The sequence below is a fragment of the Centroberyx affinis genome, unplaced genomic scaffold, assembly GCF_046629955.1.
Source record: "Centroberyx affinis isolate AG114_WGS23_722 - 3 ecotype Tasmania unplaced genomic scaffold, CSIRO-AGI_Caff_v1 ptg003390l_1, whole genome shotgun sequence".
Classification (NCBI taxonomy): Eukaryota; Metazoa; Chordata; class Actinopteri; order Beryciformes; family Berycidae; genus Centroberyx; species Centroberyx affinis.
The window spans coordinates 375,613-399,324 of record NW_027281375.1 but is presented as its reverse complement, the minus strand read 5'-3'; the positions used below and the strand labels follow the sequence as shown (position 1 = coordinate 399,324).

Genomic DNA, 23,712 nt, shown 5'->3' with positions numbered 1-23,712 from the left:
CTTCGGTTGCGGGGAAGCTGTAGTTACTCAGTTTACTCAGCCTCTCCTTCACCTCTACCGAGCTGTCAGAATTAATATTGTCAGCATTCTTCAAACTGAGAGAAACGTTCCCTGGTTTATTCTCGGAGGTCAGACATGATTCCTTATATATGGTTCCTTGCATCCCAGCCCCTTTGTTTTGTCTCACTCTGCTGCTTTTACTTTCATCCCCACTTTCACTGCTGGAAGAGGAGGACTTAGGTGGAGGTGATGATGGCACCTTGGGTGGTGCATCTTCATGCAATGTGATGTTCAGACGCTTCTTGAAGCGGGACATACCGAGATTCATGCCTGCCCACCGTGACTCCAGCTCTGGGTTTACCTTTGGTGCTGGGCTGATGTTCTCAGCTGTGGTTTTGTCCTCCAACTCATCTGTAATATTTGCATACTTTTCTAATTTGATGTTGTGAGCTCTCTTAGGAGTGGGAGGAATGCTTATCAGTGTGGCTTTCGGACGCCTAATGGGCTCATTTTCTGTGGCCATTGATACAACAGGTACTTCCATTTCTAGTTTAGCTGTGTGGTTTCTGTTCTCATCCTCACTTTCACTACTAGAAGAGTGTGATTCAACTGATGGGTATGGAGGCACACGGCTGAGAACTAGATCTGGTTGTGGTGGTGGTGCTTTGATATCCAGACGCCTCTTGATGTGGGGGACACCCAGACTCAGGTCAGGCAACTTTGCCTCTGGCTCATTACTTGTGATCATACCCACGTCAGCTCTGTCTCTTTCTTGTTTCACCGTGTGGCTTGTCATCTTGTTTTCATTGTCACTACAGGAAGAGTAGGAATCATCTGGTTGTGATGGTGCTTTGATATCCAGACGCCTACTGATGTAGGGGACACCTAGACTCAGGTCGGGCTTTTTTGACTCTGGCTCATGATTTGTGATTCCACAATCATTTCTGTCTCTCTCCAGTTTCACCATGGGGTCTGTAGTCCCATCTTCACTCTCACTACTACTGGAGGACGACTCAGGTGGAGGTGAAGGTGCCTTGATATCCAGATGCCTCTTGATATGGAAAGCGCTAGTGAGACCCAGATCAGGCCTCTTGATGTGAGTGATATGGCTCAGACCCAGGTCAGGCAACCTTATCTCTGGCTCCTGATTCACAATTTGAGATTCTTTAAATGAGAGCCCTGCAATGTCCATTTCCCCTTGCTCCTGCTTCACAATGTGGTCTGTTGTTTCATCCGCACTCTCACTACTTGAAGATGAATGAAGTGGTGGTGATGGTGCTTTGATATCCAAACGCCTCTTGATGTGAGTGATATGGCTCAGATCCAGGTCAGGCCACTGTGTTTCTAGCTCACGGCTTGTGATCCCCACCTCCATTCTGTCTTTATTTTGGTCAGGCCACTTTGCTACAGGCTGTAGATCTGTCCATGGCATGGGGTTGACTTCCTCAGTTCTGTCCCTCTCTACTGTAACTATGCCGCTGGCTGGCTTATCAGACTTACTGACCTTCTCTTCCCTCTCCTTTTCCTCATCTGTTTCTTGTTGGACTGTGTACTCTGTGGGCTCGTCATCACTGACACTGGAATCGGAGGAATCAAAGTGCTGTGGTCCCACTGAAAGCCCTTGTGTGTCATGTCTGTAGTCACCCTGATTAAATCCCTCCCCCTGCCCCTGAGAAGATTTGAATGGGTCTACACCTTGAATCTGCTGTTCAAAAGTAACATCTTGTTTAAGGCAAGTGTTAGCAATCTTGGGTTTAGTATCATTAGTAAGCAGGTCATTTTGGGTCATTTCTACATCCTCATCTTCCCCTCTCTCTGGGTTCACTGTGTATTGTGTAGGCTCATCACCACTGACACATGAGCTGGAGCTGGAGCTATCAGACCTCTTCCTATTATCTGAAGGTAGAAATGCAATCTGATTTGAATCATCAAAAGAACCAAAGAGAACGCTGGACCTTGCCGAAGGACTTCCAACAGAATCACTGAACTCAAACTTTTCTCCATTCTCTTGCCACACATCAGGGTCTGTTAGGTTGGCGCTATTTATGTTTGGTGACCAATCTGAAAAGGGCTCACAGGAAAATCCAGGGATTTCACTTCTGCCATCTATAGAAATTTGTGGCACCTCTACTGGTGTGACTGTAGGCGATTTGGACCTCTGCTGAAGAGGGTCCTCCAACAGCTGAGGAGACTGAGATGTCCAGCGGTCTCTCTGGGTCATTTGCTCCTGTTTTTGCACCTTGTCAGATAGAGAAGTATCTGAGTGTGAAGACAAGCTTATCCTCTCATCCAGCTCACTCGGGTCTGGGATGTGTTCAAACTCCATGCTGTGGGTGGGGCCTGGATCGCTGACACCTGAAACGTCTCTGCGTCCACTCTGGTTATCCTCTGGTTCTAAGCTGCTGTCATTTCCTGAAGACCGGTGGTTAGCCTCAACTGTTTCACATTCTATCACTGCAGCTTCATTGATGTTTTCCTGATTGCCACTGGCCACAGTATCATAATATGGCACATTTCTGTTTTCCCTAAACTCTACAGTGTTAAATGTCACTCTCCTTTCCCTGTGATTCCCTATTTCCTCTGGCTCCTCACCACTAGAGTAGGCATCATTGTCATACGGTATTTGTCCTGCAGATGAGACAGAATGGGTTGGAGAGGAGCGTTTCTTGTTGCAGACCCTTCTCCAGAGAACATCAATAAAAGGTCTGACTAGGACTCCGAGGATAAAGGCTACCAGGAAAGTGATGAAAACAGACAGACACACAGCCAGAGTCAAGTCAGATTGCGTAGCATTCTGTTTCCTTCCTTGACCCATCATACGAGGGATGTCCTGAGGGATTATCAATTGGCTACTCTTGGGTAAAGTTCTGGGGCTTCTGGTTTTCCTCTTTGTTTCTCCTGTTTTCTTGATTTGCAGGTTAAAAACAGACACAATTTCTTGTTCTGATTCAGACACACACACATATAGTCCTGCATCTTTCTCTGTGATCTCACTGATCAGCAGGCCAGCCTGAGTCTGGCTCACAGACACTTGACCATTGGGCGTCCACCATGTTGAATCTACAACAAACACAACAACATTGAAGCGCAGTTAGAGTGGCCTACATTGATATTTAGTTTTTATATGTGTCATATTTTATGTTTTCTGCACATTAGCAACCTCTAGCATTAGCAGCCATTATTGTGGAGTGCTGGAAAAACGATATTACATATTGTCTGACTAGGTTACCTTGTTGTGTAGAGCAAGACAGCAGTATCTCAGAGCCGCTGTCGACTGTCACATCTTGGTGAAGCCCTGGCCTGTTCTGAGCATTAAAACAGATAAGGTCATCCTCCTCCAAATGTAGCAGGTCTCTGCCTGAGAGGGTGGAGGGGGAAGCACACTGCATGCTCCAGGCCTGCTGGCCTCTGTTGCTGTCATAGGCCATCCATCTTCTTAGACTGCTCATACTGCAGTCACACTGCCACCTGTTCCCACTCAGCCTAACATCCGCCCCAATGTTACGCAGGGAGAGGTAGATCAAGGGATGGACGCTGGTCAACAAGTTGAAGCTCAAATCAAGGACCTTGGAGGAGGACACAATATGGACATTGGTGTTAAAATATGTAATTCCAACATACGACTTTATGTCAATACATAAATTAAACTACATTCTCTTTTGTTTGGGAAATACTTTTCTGCAAATGACCAATGAGCAAAGCATTTTTGTACAAAGTTACTGAGTTTGTTGAAATACTAAGTTTAGTGTCATTGTTTTCTATGGGTTAACCAATGAAGTGACAAAACTGACAGATAGCGGAAATATAATAAACTGCTTATGATACATCAAATCCTAAAGAACAAATTGGTATAATCTTGATCCCAAGATATTAGCATTGTTACCCTGAGCTGGGATAAACCCCTGAGCGTCTGTGAATGGAGGCTGGTGATGCGGTTATGTTGTAGGTGAAGCTCTTTCAGCTGCCCAAGATGGCTCAGGTCTTCTGGTCGCAGAGTTGAGATCCTGTTGAAGGAGAGCTGCAGAACCTGTAAAGACTCACTACCTCCTAGCCCTGGTTGACAGAAAACAAGAGCTTTGATGAGAACTCGACAGTAAAGATGACGGGGTGGCTCCTGTAAAGGGAGCAAGGGATGTAAGTTGCAGGTTTGTGACGATGATGACAGAGGTCTCCTACCCACCTTTGTCCTGTCCTGCCTGACATTCCTCACTGAGTTTTACAAGATGAAATGGCTGTGCATTTCCGAATGTGTAGCTATAAAGCCACACACTACTGTAATAATTGTTTCCAAGATCTTGACAATGTAATAAGTCTGCAATGGATGCTGAACATCACGGAGTAGTGATTTCAATGCTGAGATTAAACAAAGTAAACTACAGGCCCCTCTCCCCTTTATAGATAATATAGATTGGGTTTATTTATTAAATATATATATATATATTTTCCAAATCAATGAACATTCCATCCCTGGAATATTAATCCACATTTTGCCTAGGTTATTTTCAATATAATAATAACTTTATTTGCCTACTGTATTACTAATTAAGGACTAAGAATTTTTCCACGCTCAGCCTCTCCTGCTGTCTGCTCCTTTTCACTAGCCTGAGACAATCTCACTAAGACTGCTGGGCTGAAGTAAGGCACTGTGGGTCTGTGCTTCATTAGAGAGGCGCTGAGGGCTCTGTGAGCTGAATACCAAACAGGAAAGAAGTCTATGACTGTCAACAGAACTCTTGCTAAGCAAATGGGCTGTCCACACATGCCTCTAAAAGAACCGGGCACATACATCTCTTTGAAACACCCATATGTTCAATCCATTACAGGGAATTCTATTAACTAAGACGATGCAGGAGGAAAAACTCCTTAAAAGTACAATCATTGCATGTCTACGCCTTCTTATGGCCCATTGGAATGTCAATAAAAACTCTCTGTGACTGGCTGAAGGTTGTACGGTAATTTGTTGAATGCATTGTGTCATTATCTGGGGAGGTTTAATCATTTCCAAATAGTGCAAAGTACCAAAGATAAAGCATATTAATTGCTGAGCATGTTTGTTTATTTGTTGAGTTGGAGATGGAAGTACTGAAATACACACAGCCCACAGACTTATTCTGCTATCATAGAAGAATTAGTACGTTTCAAGCCATATTTATCTCTTTTTAGAGGGTAGGCTTAGAGGGAGGAGTAATGTGCTGACTTCTGGGAGTCAGCATTTGGGAAACACCCATGAAGCCCATGAAGTGGACCTATACTTGTTCAGGACGGACTGTTGGAGATACAAACAACTGCTCTGGAAGGGTTTGAGTGTGAGCTGACAGCTAATGTGAATGTGTGAGGATGCTACAGTACTGCAGTGTGCTCTTGTGCAGGGATAACAGTAGCACTTGATCTATATTGTGTATATGTGGCAACAAAATTACAAAATTCACCACGTCGAGTCCACCGGCCAATGAGAAGACTGTTTGACTGTGCTGTACATGTGTATGTGCTGAGACAGTGTTTTATCTGCGGGTGTGTGACCAACTCACCCTCTGGGAGTTGAACTAGCTGATTCCTCTCAACAGATAGCAGCTGCAGGGCGGGGGCCCAAGATACACATCCATGTCTGCTCCATGGTCTCGAGCGATGTGGATGTTTACCTCCGACATATTGGTTTCCCATGGTTCTCTCTATGCAGAGAGACAAGTGTGTGATACTGTTGTTTCCCAGCCATAGGCTCCTGAGGTTGTGATGTGGCCGGTGGAGCGTCATAGAGTTTAGGAGGTTATGAGACAAGTCCAGCTCAGTGGCAGTGGCTTGGATGCGTTGCGGCGCCAAGGAAAGGCCAGAGGAGGAACAGTTCAACAGGGGAGCTCTCTGACAGAGGCAGGGTGCAGGACAGCCAGGCAGGGGAGGGGAGCACTGGAGCCCATGGGAGACAAGGAGCAGCACAGCGGCCAAGAATGGCCCCTGTGTCACTGCCATCACAACCTGCCCAGTGAGCACAGATACATCATGAATGAGAGTTAAGAGCTCTGAGGAACAAGCCACAGTTAAGATACATGTTTCCCATTGAGATACGGTACATGCAAGACAGACTTTGAACACTCTACACTGAAACTACCAAACTGAACTGACAAAACACATCACTCTTAACTACACGACACTCTATTTAAAGTCAAAACTAAACTATCACAATAGTACAAAGAATTCATTTACTAAAAACCTCAAACTTACCCGTGTGTCCCTTTAATCGAGCTGAAAGGAAAACTTGTGACTCGCTCTTCTCAAACCCTGGTACACTCACAGTGAATCAACTTTGACTTTGTCTCCTTCTTCTGATCAAAGTCTGGAGTGAGTGCATGGAGTTATGTCCAGTCACACATGCACATACCCAAAGATGTCATTAAATGTTATGGTGATTCCTTCAATCATTCACATGGCTAGTTAATGTCTTACTGTTATTGTTTTGCTCATACTTGCTAGATAACTGGAATCCTGGAAAAGATTATGAGAAAGAGAACCATGCCCCAGCTGCACTTTATATTAGATGATAAAACAGCAGATAAGAAGCATGCTATTCAATATATTTAGGATTTAAAATTGCTGTGTAAACACTAGACCGTTATGGATACCTATGATCTAACCCTAAGTCTCATATAGTAGTAGTCTAACTTTTGACCATAACACAGACATTCAAACATATATTTCTTTATTGAAACAAACATAGCAATGAAATCCCAGACAGGTTTTTAAATAAGGCCCATTGCCATTTTTTCTTTTAGAGAATAAAATTTCTGCTTAGTTGATCAAACAGCTTAGTCTGTTCCTTCACAACAGGCATCAAGTCTGTAATGCTTTGAGAATGATTCCTTCATTTCAGGACACTGTTTGCAACCTTTCAACGTAAGTACCTGATGTTATGAAACAGACAACACAATCCAAGGCAAAATAAGTCAAATTTCAAACTTCTATACTATATTGCACAAAACTCATACCACTCAATAATATAGGCTTCGAACCAGGTTAACGATATGATTGAAACTGACACATTACCTTCATGAACGTCAACATTTAAAAAGAGAATTGCATTAATCTGTAGTGTAACTTAGTGCAAGCACCCTCATTCTGATTTTCAAATAATGTTATAATTCAATGTAAAAAAAAAAGTATTTTTTTGCAACAAAATTTGAATATTTCAATATCATCCCTTGTAAATCCATTGGCACGTGCATGATGGAAAGTCCAAGATACGTGGAAACTTAGAGATCTACTCTAGACATGCCATTCGTAATACCGATTGGCTTAAAATATTTGCTTTCAATTACAATTTGTCCCAAATTCTGTGCATTTCAGCAACTATTATTAAATAATAATCATTATAGTGCCTCACACTTGTATCAGTGCCTGATAATGGAGAAAAATATCAAACACAGCTGCCAGAAACAACGAACAACAGTAAATAAAATTCTAGACCACTTCCCCTACAGGGTTTATGTATTAATAATACTGGACGGTAAGGCAAAAAAGTAACTACTGTAGCTAGTAATCTCTACCAATAGGCGGTGTAAAGCACAGTAAAATAAGAAATATAGGAGTGTAAAGTGCTGCTATGGTGATATCATGTATTTGAGATGCAGTCAGCAAAACCTATTGAACACTGAAAATACTTAAGCACTTTATAAATCTTTGGCCAAGTGGAAATGATTCATAACACAATCCTTGTTTGGCAAACAACTGACAAAAAAAAAAGAAATTTGATTTGCAAGGGTTATTGCAGAGGCATCGTTATGTGTGAGTCATGAAGGACGTCCGATGGTTTTAATTTGCAAGTGGTTCGTCTGACTTCAGTGGAGGCTGATTTAACAGCCGATCCCATTCCAGTCTCTCAGTGAGCTGCTCCACATGGGTTGTCTGACGTCTGGCAGCCCATGTTGGGATACTTCACCTGGACGCGGAACAGAGTGCCGTCTGCACACATGCACAGCTTGTACCTCTCCAGACCCTCGTCGAAATACACGTCGCCTGAGGAGTTGGGGATGCGTGTGGCATTGAACATGACCGACCCATTGAGGACAATGCTGTTCTCCTGCAGAGAAAAAAACACTTAATCCATCAATCCTGCCATGTTTGTCATCTTCATCGGCTTTATGTTGTAATCAGTTTTCACAGCCATAATTTGATAAGACAACAACTGTGGTGTCCCAATTTTGTACCAAAGTGACAAGACATGTCACTTATTCATTTAGTTCCCCAAATAGCCCATCCCACTGTGAACCCAGTACCATACATCAAATCATACAGTCAACTGGGCATGTTGCTACATCCAATACTTACAGCCCTAAGCTCAATGTCTCCACCCATTTTGAACTCCACAGTCCGGCCCATGATATTGACCCCCTCGTTGCCGCGAATGATGGCCTTGCTGTCCCCTTTAATGGTCAGGTCCGATGAGGCATTACTGGTGATCTGAAAACGGACAGAAATATTAGATTTTCCAACTCCCTGAATAGCATATATGCCAGTTTAGTGCATGGGTTGTATAACACAGACAATTCATGAGTGGCTTTTGTTTTGCCACGGTCATAATACAGTTATGAGCAAGACACATACCCTTTCTGTGGAAGCCTTTTTAACGCTGAGCACTTTGACTCCTTTGGGCAAATGGAACTCGTGATTTTCGAAGTCTGTGCTGAAGAACGTGGTCTGCGTGCGCGGGTCGGTGAAGGATATGCCGACATCACTGACGATCGAGGTTTTGTCCTTCTCTACACTCAGCTTGGTGGTGCCTTGCTGGAACACGACCTGGAACAAGTTGAGTTGAGAAGTTTGGCTGTTATCTTTGATTCCAACTTTTCTTTTGATAGCCAAGTGTCATTCAGTCATGCTTCCTCCAACTTAGGGCCATTGCCAAAATGAAGTCCTTTTTACCCACTGCTGATCTCGAAAAAGTCAATTTATGCTTTTATTCCATCTCATTTGGACTACTGTAATTCTCTGTATTCAGGGCTGAGCCAGAAGACAATCTCCCGCCTCCAGTTAATTCAAAACGCTGCTGCTAGGCTCTTGACTAATTCCAGAAGACAGGAACATATTTCACCCATCCTCTCTTCTCCTGTGAGTTTTAGAATTGATTTTAAGGTTTTACTGATAACATTTAAGGCTTTAAAGGGTGAGGCTCCTAGCTACATTTTAGATATGCTGGTCCCTTATGAGTCACAACAAAGCCTGAGATATTCAGGCAAGAGTGTCCTGGTCGTTCCTACTACTCTTCTCATTACCAAAGGTGACCGGGCCTTTTCCGTCCGGGCCCCTCAGCTGTGGAACTCAAAATCAGTTTTGTCCTTTAAATCACTTCTCAAAACTCACTTTTATGAGAAGGCCTTCTCATAGTTTTACTTATTTACTCTTTAATCTACTTCCTTTTATCTATGTTTTATCTTTGCTTTATCTTTTATCTTTGTTTTTATGATTTTATTTGTTTTATGGTTTTATTGGTTTTAACTATTATTTGTATCTTTTATGTGACATATTTTTGCTTTGCTTTTTCCTTGTTGTGTTTTATATGTAAAGCACTGTGTAACTTTGTTTAGAAAAGTGCTATATAAATAAAGTTATTATTATTATTATTATTAAGTTCTGATCAGTGTGTGTTATCCAATCAACGTGTCATTTTTGATAGATAGGTTTCCAGGTTTTGAGTTTGCCTGGTAAGTGTTTACTGTAAGTGTGTTCTGCTGTTTCTCACTGGGTTGTTGTTGCCGGTGATGATCAGGTCCTGGTCCTTCCGGCCTCCCACTGTGCTCTTATGCAGCGGGTGAACGATGCCCATGTCCGCCTTCTGCTTGAAGCGCAGCAGCCCGGTCTCATGGAACTCTATACTGTCGCAGCCATTCGGCCCGATTCGGATCACCGTCCATATCACCAGAGTGATCTGAGAGATGGCAAAGCTGTTACTGACTTTTAGAGACAAATCCGATTCGCGATTCATAAAACAATACAATGTGATCATCCCTTATGGACAAGTGCATTCAGGCTTGTAGTACTCACAATGAGGTTAATGAGGGCGAGGAGGAAGAGGACGACGATGATACACACAGCCATGTTTCCCTTGCGTCCTCTCAGCCCTGTCTTGTGAAGGCGTTCTTCTTCTATGGGTACATAACCTGCTTTGAAGTTGCTGTTGTGTTCCTTGTTGATGCTGCGCCTTTCTATAGCCTTCTCCCGCATGGACTTCTTCACCGGCCCATTGGAACTCTCCTACAAGGCAAAACAATCTCTCAAGTACACCCAACAAGACCAGTGTTAGGGCCTACTCACTGGTGTGTTACAGTAATATCACTGCTTTCCCCAGTAACAAGTACATACAACTTCAATTTCAGTCATTACCACTATTGAATTTCAGTCATTATCATTATTGACATTATCTTTACCAAAAAAAAATAGCTAATTTCTTATGTAATCACCCATATATCAGACTGAAGTTGAATTTTCCAAAATCTATATTCCACCACTATACCCAGATTCATTTTCCTCAAAATTAGACGTTGTCTTTTCACACTAAGCTCGCTCAGATAAGAAATAGCAGTGAAGTTTACTTTCTCTGGATGGTAGTATCCCCACCGCTATGATGTTATTGAACACAAGGATGACAGGAGCATTGAACATTAATGCTGTTTGGTTTCTCTGATCATTCACATGAGAGGGAACTGAGTTATTTTGATTTTTGAAGGTAAGAGAGAGGGGATACAACCGCCAAGTTTGGAGCGTAACGGAAAAGTAAAGTATGGCTGTGGTGTAACGAATCACTGCTCCCGGTAAGTAATAAGTCATACATTTTGAAGTGATTAATGCGTAATAATTACTTTTGAGGAACGAGCCCACCACTTTACCAATCATATCTCCAAATAGTTTTCAACATAACATCCAGGCTCGTTTGTAGTTATATCCAACGTCTCTTGCGCCTCCGCGGAGGAATATGCACCCAGTTAAATGCCCGCGTCTGCCTGTCTGTGGCCATAACTAAAAATAAATGGCACTCATTTCAGAAGCAAAATAAAAAATATCCAACTCGACTACGGCTCTATTTTACCGTTTATATACTATTTGTACCAAATGATTGTGTTGTCAGATAGCCAACTCGCTGAAATTACTGTATCTTTTCCATGAAATTGGAGCAAGCGAAGGCCAGCATCGCATTTATTACCCTACGGCCAACAACAGAGCCCAATACTTTCCTTTTTGTTATTACAAGTCAGTCTGGGGAATACAGCAAGCCCTCTTATGAGACACTCGAGAACAAAAGCAGTAAAATGTAAGAATAACAACAAATATTGTGCATAACGGACCTGCTCCGACGCCATGTTGACCCTCCCTCTCCTGCTTGCGTTTCACTGCCTGGGGGAATGACAGCGGGAGAAACCACTTCACACTGCCGCAGAGGAAAGAGCTTATGTGATGAGCTAGAGAGTGGACGATACTTTATTGTGGAAACAAATACAAGAAATATTGAGAAGAATTGTCCTGTGGGACTTTTTCTTCACACTAAGCCTGTTCAAACAAGCTGCACTCACACGAAAATACATGGTGGTCCATTCCAAATTCAGCCAGCCAATGGCAGAAAGATCCCAAAATAGAAAAACATGCATGTCCATTCATATTTTCCATAGATAAACTTTCAGGCGGGGCGTATAAAGCGTGCTTTATCCATATGCTTGATTCCTGGTTGTTTGTCAATACAGCCATAATTGATTTTGGTTAAAAAAATAGACTGGCAATGCATTCACAGTATTAGCACAAGCCTATAAGAGCAGAAATTTGATAGGTCATTGTTAATTCCCTCTGAAGTTTAATTTGGGATTTTATTTAAACACTCTGGCAGTACACACCGGCGCGTGAACATGCACATGCGCACACGCACAAGCGCGCACAAACAAACACGTAAAAAAACAACAACAACATAGGTCTGTGGCTACTGCAGATCTACACAATGTGTGGATTGGAATTTAGGAAATTATTTTAATAGTCCTATAATCGCCTATTCCTGTGTTTGTCTGTGGTTCTCAGTAGTGATTTTATAGTGAGCTATTCATGGTATTTTCTTTTTAAATCTCTGGTATCATTTCCCATTATAGTTCTATAGGAATTTATAGTTTTGCTGTGATATTTGTATAGGCACATCCTTCCAAATTTTCTTATAGGATTACTGTTTAGTCTTTTTGGTTGGGAATTCTTTTTAAAAAAAAGAGTTGCTGTTTTTTGTAATTTGCTTATCACTATTCAGACTTATTATTTGACCATATAGTAGGCTACTAGTAGGCTCTAGTCTGATAGGATTTACTGCTTTACTGCCAACAGCTACTCGGCTGGAAACGACATGAACCTAGTTGCTGGCCCACTCAGGTTGACGCTGCGGGCCCGGTGTCGTTTGACGGTATGACATTACAATCGCATTTACATCATAGCTGTGGGAGCCTGCAGAAGACGGACTGACTGAATTGTGTTCCTAGTTTATCCATCACGGATTATTTGAAGCAGTGTGATTTGGTTGTCACTCAGCTCGCCTCCTAACTTGGTTGCCACAACTAAGGCGGTGCTTGGCATCTGCGTCGAAGGTGGAGGAAGACGTCAAGGACAGGAATTTTTACTGCACGCTCTCCTACCAGATTAAAACCCCCACAGTTGTACTGGAGCATTTTAACCCTCCGAGGGTTAGCTTAGTTAGACGGGGAAGGACATGGCCGACACTTTAAGGAGACTGGTGAATACATCGTCCTTCAGCGTTTTACAGGACAAACTTGAGAGCTGGCACAAAGACTATCATGTAAGTTCATCAATAAATAATCACTGACCTAAATCTGACCAAACCACTTAACGCTAATTATCGGCCTTGACCAACATATTTTTTTCCATGAAAATTAGTGTCTGAAATAGTAGCCTAAATTGTATTTGCATCTACACTGGAAATCTGAGTATCAGTCAGATACCTCCCTAAAATTAGAAATTATTTTGTTTACTCTAACTGACTCGAGAAAATGTGTCACTGCCTCTCCTAAAAGTGGGTATTTTGACTCGTTATTATTTGAATTATGGCTACAAGCAACTGCGGTGGTTTGGAAATGCCTGAAATAATGGAAATACAATTTAAAAAATGACAGCAAAGGAATGCACTTGTTTAGATTTCATTGATTTCCCGGCTGAGTTTGGTTGCTATGGACGCCGGTCGCCATGGCTACGGTAAGACTATTCCAAAGATTCAGCACTGAACTATCAAGATAGTTCACATCCTCTTCCAGCGTATGGAAACTCTTGTCCGCTACACCGGAACAAGTCTGTCTAAGTAGAATAATGCTAGCAGGTTAGCTAGCAAACACATACAGCAGACAATTTATGCAAGAATCTTCATGAATACTCATGATTGACATCAGACATCACTATACTACGCATGCACGAAACAAGTGCCCATTTGTTTTTACTAATTCCCATACATGTGTACGTCTCACGACGCTATTAAACATTACGCTGTGTCGCTAAATTGTAGTCTCTCGCGAAAAAAACCCCCAGGTAGGATTTGAGGTAGGATTTAATGGAAGACGAAAGTAAGCAGAAGGGAAACCTCTTGCTTCGCTCGGACACTCTCTGACTCTTCTACTCTGCCGCCACCTGTCTGCTAAAACTGATTCTTGTCAAGAACACACGATTTTGAAGATTTTGATAGAAAACATGCACTTTGGACCGTCCTTAACCCTTCCTTAAACTGGGCTACCACAACAGCCTCAAAATGTCTTAAATCAAATAAACTGTCAACAAATATCAACAAAGACAGTACTAGGGTAAAAGAGTTTGAAACAGAGTGCACCACATGGTGATTGGGGGTGTTAATGTTAATGCCTGTAATTAGCATGACTTGCACACACACACACACACACACACACACACACACACACACACACACACACACACACACACACATGCACACACACACACATGCACACATACACACACACACACACACACTAATTTTGCTTGTTCATTATTGCTTTTGATGCTCTCCCTCCCAGGTGATGTCCTGTGACCAGAATCTGAATAGATGTTGTGAGTTGATTGAGCTCACTGCCAAGATCCAGGGCCAACTGTTCACCATCCTCAACCTCACGGCTGCTGAAGGTATACTTTTACAATACAGCACTTTTTTTTTCTTTTACAAAGCTACTTACAAGCAAGCAGAATCATCACTCACAGGAACTATTCACTGCAAACTGTGTTTTAATATCTGGTCAGGTGGACACTATGCTGGAGTGGACACTCTCAAAACACGCCTGCTGCCATGGCTGGGAACCTGCTTCTCAATGTCAAGGCCCTCGGTCACTGATGACACCAGTCTGCAACTCATCCAGGTGACATCATCTGTTGTTAGGCTTATAGTTATTTTAAGGTTATTCTGTAGCAAGTGTTGTTAGACATGGATTAATAACATTACATGTTCCATGAATATATACAGTAAATATATGTAAGACTTGTCTTAGGCCTAATCCACACCCAAATAACCCCAAATGTTCATACTAAACAATTCAATTCAAGTTCTATTCTATTCTATTCTATTCTATTCTATTCTATTCTGTTCTGTTCTATTCTATTCTATTCTATTCTATCCCTCGTGGTCACATGGTGTCATAGCAATCTGACTGTGCTGAAAATGTGACTGAAACATTTTGTTACCAGGATTCGGTGGAAAAGGACAGGAAGATCAGGGAGCTTTCTGTCTCCCATGACAGTGACATGCAGAAGATGGAGACTCAGTTGTGCTCCACTCGCCTGCAGCTGGACTCCGTCAAAGCAGAGTGAGTCTGCTGCAGATGAGTCAACATGTCTAACACTCAGATAGACTAACAAAAACCCCAAACTGTTCAGTCAGGACAACTCACAAGTTCAGTTTGAACAATTTATGAAATTAGAATGACACGGCAATACACATTTTGGTAAAAAACTTGAAGAAAAAAACACGGCAAGTCATCTTTGAAGTATCAAAAGGCTAAATACTTTATTACACCATAGAAGCATTAAAAACACCAACATGTTTTGGCCATAGGGCCTTCTTCAGGGTGGTAAGCATTATTTCCCCATTTAAACCATTTCCTCTGTATCTATAATGCTTGAATAGATTTTTTCCATTCTGTTCATCAGCAGTCTCAGTTTGAAGTACTTCAAACATGCTATGAGAAGCTATTTTTTTTATCTTTGTCATAACAGATTGGTTGATGCTCAGATAGAACTGGATGACACAAAGAACAAGTCAGCAACCACCCTGCTGGCCACGGAAGATGAAATATTACAGCTAAAAGCAGAGTGAGTGATATAGTGAAATACTGCTATAATATATTCATTTTAAGTAGCAATATATATCCTCTTCTGTTAATAAGTGTGTGAGTGTGTGTTTCAGTTTGCGTGCCACACATGAGCAGGTGGAGATTTATAAGAGGAAGCTGGATACTCTTGACGACTACGAGCGGCAGATTCGCTTGCTGAGAGATGAAGTGTCCTTCCTGACCACAGAGAAGGCCATGCTGCAGGAGAGGTGAGCGTGTGCACCCTTACACACACACACACCACACACACACACACCACACACACACACACACACACACACATACTACAGAAAAGGTAAGCGTGCACACACCATACACACACACCTTCACATGTACATACACATACAAACGCATAAACACCACAATACAGAATGATGTCTCAGAATCGATGAATTCATGTGTTTTTTGTGATTTCCTTCCCCCTCCCTCAGATTGGTGAGAAGTCGTTCTCCGAGCCCCTTGCCCAGGCGCAGCCGCCCTTCCAGCCCCCTCAGGAGTGAATCCCCCACCAGAGCCCAGCTGACCAACTCCTCCCGCCACGCACGCCTTGTATCTCGCTTCAGTGACCTGTATGCTGTGGAGCGTCTGGAGGCCCAGAGCCTGCTGCGACGCTACATTGACGAGCTAGAGATGGTCCAGAAAATCATCTTCATCGCTGTCATGGTATGACTGTTGTTATTCTACTGCAAACTGTAGAGATGTACACATTATGGGATGATCGAAGTGTAACTATCTATTGCATTACATGGCTTAGCCTCAGCTTTCCTCCAAAACAATGAAGAGCGTTTGTCATGGCTCCACCGCTTGTAACAATGTTTTCATTCCTCAGGAAGCCTTTCAGGCAGCGAAGCTAGCTTACCGTCAGTTCAAGCTGCGCGTGAGGAAGACGTTGTCCCCATCCCACCTTGGACCTGAAAGTCTGGAGGAGGCGGCTGTGGACTACATCGTCAGAAACCTGGACCTCTATGACGTTCAGGCCAGCGTCAATGTAGGGCTCATATCCGTTCTGATGTGTCCTCTTTAGCAAATACAGGGACTTATTGAGTGTAGCAACATTTATGGCCAAATTTATGTAGCTTGACTTGTAGTGTTGAACAACGGAATACGTCTAACCATGCATTATGATATCTCCTCAGGATGTGATCAATGTCATGAATGTGAACCCGCGGATCTCATTCCCGCCGGAGGTGGACTTTGTCCTCATCAGCACCTTGATCAGGGAGACATGCAGGGTGGCCTTCGCTATGCAGACACTGGACCCCCCTCTTGACCTCGCCTTCGCCAGTGATGGAGAACTCTACAATGACAGCAAGTCAGTCCTGTGTACCTGTGTCCCAATCCTATATAAGGGTTGCCCAAAGTACGGCGCAGGGGCAAAATTTACCCTGTTTTGTCCCTCCTAAGAGGTTCCAGAGAGTAATGCTGTGATGTTCTATTTGGTCAATTTTGCAACTTTATTATATCTGAAGAGTGATTTTGAGATATTGCTTATCACAAGTCATATTGAAAAACATCATGATGACATAAGACCTAAGAAGATAATCCTTACGTGCTACATTTCCAAACAATCAACGTACAACAGCATGTTATGAACTGTGGCCTATCACTCAGGTTACATTTCAGAAAAAACATACTCCTGCTTTAGATATGCATTTACTATCCCTGCCACTGGATGTCACCCTCAACACATGGATAACACTCACACACTCACATACCCAAACACACTTTCTCTCCCTCATCATCTTCCCCTCCCTTCCTGTCTGGCAGGTATCGTCGTAGCTATGACTCTGAGTTCACTGCTCCTCTGGTGGTGCACCATGTGTGGCCCGCACTGGTAGAAGGAGACGGTGTGATAGTGAAGGGCGAGGCTGTGACCCGAAGAGGTGCTCTGGTACAGACAATCCCGCCTTTTCGTAAAATACGATCATTAATTTAAGTGTTGCTATAGAGAACAATGAATGTTAGATGGAGAGGTTCATGCGGTTATGTGTCTGTTTCCCCAGTGGAGGAGTAGAAGCCGGAGCAGGAGCACCAGCCCACTGCGTTCCCGCTCTGTCAGCCCGACTCGCACTCTTGTAAGTCTCTATGATTTTTGACATTCAAACCAACCACACAGCAAGATAGATGCCAATTGGGGTTTTGGTAGCAGAAGGGATTACATCCTTTTGTTGGGTTGAACATGGCTCAGCTGTACTACTCATGAAATACAGAGTTAAGAATAATATAATTTAGAGTTAAGAATCTTATCACTCTTTGCAACCAAATAACATGCATTCACGCCCCATGGCCCTAAGGGTAAGTACTACAAAACCTCAGCTTTATTTCATTGCAAGCGTGTTTACTTTTAATTTAGTTTCTGGAAATATTCCAACATTTTTTTCCTGTCTTCTGCTCTTTTCTCTGTGTCATGTTTTCAGGCATTTAACAGCACCAGAAGCCTGTCTCCCGGACGTCTCACAGCGAGCCGGTTGTAAACCCAGGCCACCCAGCTATGGCACAACAGGACAACGATCTACACCTCTATTTCATGTTAGCGAAACAAAGTCTTAATTTCATGTCTGATTTCATCTACTGGATTACATCTTTGCTTGTCTGTTCCCACTAAATAAAGCATTTAAGATCCCAGCAGCACCAAAGGCTGTTCAGAGTTTACATTGTGGCAGGGCAGTTTGATGGGATCCTGACAGTAGTAGAAGAGGTCAGTCCATCATGGATGAAGCATAGTAGTCTGGCAGCTAACTAAACAGTTCTCTTAGTTTACTATATTTAGTGTATATTTAGTTTTTAATACCTGATACATAAAGTATTTCAGTGATCAACAGAGATTTCAAGTAATTTGTCAGAGGAAAACTAGACCTGCACAGTAGCACTTTCTTAGTCTGATAGGTATCACTGTAGCTAATTATAGGAACCATATTGAGTCTTTATCCCCTATAGGTCTTCCTCTCTCTCTCTTTACATGTCACCAAAAGTAATGTCCACTTGTCCTTTGTCGACTTGCTGTAGAACATAATGGTGCTAATGATCAGCGACAACTTCAACTCCACAAATACTTGAGTGACTGATATTGGCCACAGCAATTTTTAATGTGATCGGTTGCTGTGATTTTTTTTATGTGATTTTATTTGGTGCTGTGGTTTTATATTTTGAGAATTGTTTTGAGATGCAAGTAAGACCCAGTGTGCTTTCAGAAATTATACTGTTAACATAGTAGCCAGTTTATTAAATGATTATGCCTTTTATGACTGAAGTTTGTGTTTAGTTAATTCATAGTTTTCCAAATAGTAGCGTAGGCTACATGATAGTGTACAAGAGTAGGATCAATAGCTACTTATTTTGCACCAAAGTCTGGATGCATTCAATATAATGCAATGTATGATGTTATGTTTTTCTAATGTAAAATTTTGTTTTCAATTACATGTACTGTAGCCTCACTGTAGCATCACAACTGAAATCATTATATACACTGCAGTACTTAATTTAGCCTTGACTGGCTTGAATTTACTAATTTAGTGAAGAAGATAAATCCATGTTGATTTAACTATGATTTGAACTGCATTTGTGTTACTGAGTGATGAATACATTTTTTGACTGTGCCTTTTATGCTGAGTTTTTTAAAGAATAAAAAATGGCAAATATTTATTTATTTTTGTTAAATGTTGCATTAAACACTGTTTAGAAAGACTGTTCTGCAGACCAAAAAAGTATGTTTTGAATTTGTTAATCAATTGAATCAGCCATGTTGTAGTCTAAACAACTACTCAAACATTTTGGCATTGCTTGGGACTCTGGCTCTGGGCTGACAGGGAAGTGCTTGCTTGGTAATGCATGCAGGGTTGCTATAAATTCCTAGCAAACCCTTTGTTCCACCATGAATGCTGCATTCTGTTTTAATCAATTTGTATTTTGTGCTGTCAAAGAACCCCACTGTAGTTATTCTTTCTGCAGAATGAATGTAAAGCCTCAGTAGCTCCTCCAAGTTAGACTTCCCTTCAATCACAGCAATACCATTATCATGTGATATAAATACCAAAGAGGATGTGTCAGTCAGTTTCCAGTGTTTACATTAGTATAGTTATGTGCCATAGGATTGAACGCACATTTTGAGGTTGAGTATTTTACCATGCTCTCTGCCCAATACCCAATGCCAGTCCCGCATTCATTTCTCTTTGTACTCTATTTGAACAATAGATGGCGCTGATGCTCCATCATAAAGGTGCACCCAAGCGGTGAAATTGCTGCAGTGGTTGCAGCAAAGTTTCCCTGCAACCAAAGTTTATGAACAAGCAAAGTTTGGAGTTGTCCTTGGATTCCCAAAGTCACTGCTGATCAGCATATTTTAGCTAATCTGTGTAAAAGTGTTAATTAGGACCTTGAAGTGACCTCATCAAGAGAAAAAGAGAAGAGAAATAGTTGGCAAAAGTTGAGCAAAAGAAGTGTGTGTGTGTGTGTGTGTGTGTGTGTGTGTGTGGGAGGGGGGTATATGAGTGTGTCTTTACATTTGAATGAACTTGCTTAAGAAAAGCCAGCAGCATCCCAGTGGTGATGCCTTCACACAGTGATCTAACATTCTCAGCCTAGTAATTGACACAGTCTAATTGGCCCTCCTCCTCTCCAGGCCATGCCCAGTCCTGCACCAGCTTCCTCACAGGCAAACCCATGACACTGTTGGCTCTTCAAGCCCTATCTAACATCCAAAATAAGGCGTTCGCTCTGCAGAGCAGAAACTGAGCTGTAACATGCCTCCCAACCTCCAGGGCCTATGGTTGATTAAAAACATTCTTAATGGGCGCGCTCACTGACCACTGCTCTAGTTTGTAGATGAGGTACAGTATTGTTCGTTTGTTAAGTGGCTGCTATCCTGGATTGTTGATTAGAACAAAAGAGTTCCTTTGTTTTGTTGATTGGATGAAATCTTGTTCGTCCAGTAGTGATTGCAATTCGTGGAACAGTATTTGTCTGTGTAGATACTGATTATAGATTACATGGTGGGTTTGGAGCCGCAGTGATTAGCATCCCACATCAGAGGATGTTGGTTGCACTATGATTTTGCGTCATGAGTATAACACAAATATCCTTGAACAAAAACCATTCACTGAAAGCTAAGAATAGCATATCCTACATAATATCAGCTTATGGTTTCAACCTCACAGAGTGGGCAAAATGTATGTTGTGGTTCCAATGTCATTCCAATGTAAACATGAATCCACTAATTTATATTTCACTGCTCTGGAGGCAATCATCTAAATTCAAGCATATCCATGCAAAAATACAATGTATCCTTAGTTAACCCTTGCATTAGTGAGCTAATGGATGCTGAGAGACTTGGGGAATATGTATGGAAAAAAAAAATGTGTCGACTATGCAGAAACCCATGTCATGGAAACTTCCGCCACGCCTCCTCATCGCATTCCCACATGAAGAGTGTCTTGTCTGATCCACAGCAGATCAGAAGGGTCCCGGCTCCGGGGACCAGGTCCGGTCCTACTACCATGATATAAATGGGAGTGAGGCTGTAGAGCCATGTCCCGGCCCAGTTGTCCCGGCCCAGTTGTCCCTCTGCGAGCCAGTGGAATGTTTACTCAGGTGTGCTGTGGTCAGCTGCGGTCACCGAGTGCGTAACCACAGACCCTGGAAGTCCTGGACGGATGGAGATGGGAAAGAAGTTCTAAATTGGTTCTGCTTGGTCTCTACTGGGGACAATAATGCCACAAAGCACCCCAAGCAAAGGAAAGCCATCAGGATACTATATGGCATTGCCACTCACCAAGGGCAAATCAATAGATGTAACTCCCAAAGTATCCCCAAAGTCTACTGTTTTTTAAGGGCCACATTCTTGTGGACTTTTTGAAAGTTGTGTTGGCTTTAGATGCTTCCGTTTTTTTGGGAAGACAAATTGTGGGGGATGTGTCCGAGTATTTGTTTTAGTGCAACTGTGCATGATCACAGGCACACAGATACACAGAAACACATTTTATTTTTTGTTGTCTCTTCTTTCTCTCACGCATACAGAGAGCGTGAGTGAGAGAGAGAGAGAGAGAGAGAGAGAGAGAGGGAGAGAGAGAGAGAGAGAGAAGCGAGAAAGTGTGAGAGAGAGTGCATTTAGCTTCTATATCTGGATTTAGCTACATTCTGGTAGCAAAAACGATGAAACTACTCTTTCCCCTGTGGCCTGGGTGACAACAGCTCAGCAGGGGCTAGAAGTGAGATATTAATCCATGGCTCAAATTGGAGAGACAGTTGTAGTTGGAGCTCACCCCACACAGACTCTGATCCACAAGTCCAACTAAACTTTCCAGTTTCCAGTCTCAGAACCCTGATTTAACACTGTTGGGCCATGCGATGTTTCCTCTCAAACGCTTGGAGGCTTTCTTAATGCGCTCAGTTCTGGACAGCCTTGAGTTTCTGGAACTTGAGCGTGAGCACCCACCCTGATCCCAGAGCCAGACCAGAGGGGGGACATTAACAGGGTTGTATATCACAGCACATGATGACATGGTTATGGGTGATGACCAGACTGCAGTGCATAAATCAAAGACAATATAAAAATGGACAGAGGATAGAAGGAAGGAGCAACATAAAGAGAGGGGAGATACAAAAACACAGAAGGAGCAAGTGAAGAACAGTAGTCAGGGAAAAAACAGCTCATGCTTTTGCTAACAACCAGTAAACATAAATAATATATTTGTGTTGTTGGTATTTTATCAGTCTATCACCTTACTACGCAGAAACTCTGGTTAGAGTGCTCTGCTCTTCTCTCTGATGGAGTCACCCTTCAATGGAGGAGTCACTGAGCTGCTGTTGGTCTTCAGGCCCCTGTATCTCCAAGACAGGCAGGCTCTCTGCGGCCCCGAAGGCCGTTAAACACATCTGGAACGGAGCAGGACGCAGACTAACTGCTGCACAGGAGGACCACACAATTTATGACCGGAGGAACGAGGCAGAGCTAGAGAGAAAGACAGAAAAAACAGGACTGTGGCTTCATACATCAGCGCATTGTTGTGTTTAAATATTGTAAGTGCACCACATTGACAACTCAACCCCACCCTCCTCGTTCTCGTAATCATCCGTGATGGAACACCCAAGGGCCCTCCCTTGGCACTGCCTAGTCTGTGAGGTCATAGCGGGGGCTGGCCGGAGCCCTCAGCCCCATCGGCCCTATTGACGGCCTGATGGACCCAAACAGGCGTGACTGTACAACATCAGTCCCACTGAGGTCAGACATCAAGTGTCCATACTCTGCCAGAGATACCATGGCTAAACACTTCCTCTCTGTCCCTCCGATGACTATCACATCCTTTCTTCATCTTTGGACACTCTATTTCCCAATACAGACATTTGTCCAAGCTGTTTCCCCTTCCTGTTCTCTCATCGATCATACATCTGGACTCTCACAAGCAATGGTCGATTAACAATGTTTGGAAGTCAAATGATTTTCTGAGCTCTCTTCAAAAAAATTAAATGTCTTATTCACAAAGGTTGATGCCTGTGTTGATGAAATTCAGATGTCATGGTACGCTGTCATCAGCAGAGTAACGCATCACTGCTTAGTAGCATCTGGGCAGCTGTCAAATGTCTCAGTTTTCATGAATTTGAAACAATCGGTTTTGGATGAATTCAGAGGTGAAGAAAACGGAGAGCTCTGTGGCCCTACTAGCTTGTTCAAACAGTAAGATTTTCATCATGAAAATCAGTACAGCCGGTCTCCAGCGAGCTGTCTGGACCTGGTCCTGCTAATCGTTCGTCCTGCCTCTCATGATCTTGAAAGAGCAACAACACACAAGGGGGGCCCAGGGTGAGGTGATTTGGCTCATGTTTTTCCACAAAATAGTTTTTAACACATCGTTAAAGCCTCAGAGGCTGTCATGACCTTTTCTCTTTCTTGAGGGAGGGGGAGATCAACTGAATGTCGATGGATTTTGAATTTTTTGCTCTGTCTGGCAATGGAAAACCCTTATACATCACTGACGGGAAAGCAGCTCATACCTCACAGCTGCTAAGTGGAGATGTCAACCTTATGAATGAAGACGCAGGCGTGGTTTACTTTCACCTCGCTCAACAATCCGACTTCCTGTCACATTATTACATTTGCTTAGTCTGCAGGTACACCGGAGAACTTAAACTGCCTCTTATAACTGGCTGTGTCCATCACCAGAGCAATGAGCTCTGTTGTGCTTTAGACCAGGGAGTCCTGCCTGGACGCTGGAATGCTCTATATAAAAACACATCTGGGCGATTTGTTTAATGAGAATAGCAGCCATCCATTACATTACAGACCAGCGCTGGCAGGGCAGACTGCTGCTGATGCAGGTGTGAGTTTCGCAAGGTTACGGCTCCACAGGGACTTGTTACACTAAGCATGATTTGA

At 42.8% G+C, this 23,712-nt stretch overlaps 2 protein-coding genes across 2 annotated transcripts; one reads left to right on the top strand and one right to left on the bottom strand.

The window, feature by feature from the left end:
- Positions 1–6,692: 6,692 nt before the first annotated feature.
- sgcb (sarcoglycan, beta (dystrophin-associated glycoprotein)) lies at positions 6,693–11,357 on the bottom strand. Its single transcript, XM_071539070.1, has 6 exons — positions 11,328–11,357; positions 10,030–10,239; positions 9,728–9,913; positions 8,593–8,784; positions 8,317–8,448; positions 6,693–8,068 (listed from the first exon to the last, which is right to left on the bottom strand). Exons 1-6 carry the CDS (start codon positions 11,340–11,342, stop codon positions 7,868–7,870), a joined length of 936 nt encoding a protein of 311 aa, XP_071395171.1. The 5' UTR covers positions 11,343–11,357; the 3' UTR covers positions 6,693–7,867.
- Positions 11,358–12,715: 1,358 nt separating this feature from the next.
- spata18 (spermatogenesis associated 18) lies at positions 12,716–17,818 on the top strand. Its single transcript, XM_071539076.1, has 12 exons — positions 12,716–12,802; positions 14,040–14,145; positions 14,260–14,375; positions 14,701–14,819; positions 15,229–15,324; positions 15,419–15,553; positions 15,776–16,007; positions 16,174–16,332; positions 16,481–16,656; positions 17,112–17,235; positions 17,348–17,419; positions 17,762–17,818. The coding sequence occupies exons 1-12, from the start codon at positions 12,716–12,718 to the stop codon at positions 17,816–17,818; spliced, it is 1,479 nt and encodes a 492-aa protein (XP_071395177.1).
- The last annotated feature ends 5,894 nt before the right edge of the window (positions 17,819–23,712 follow it).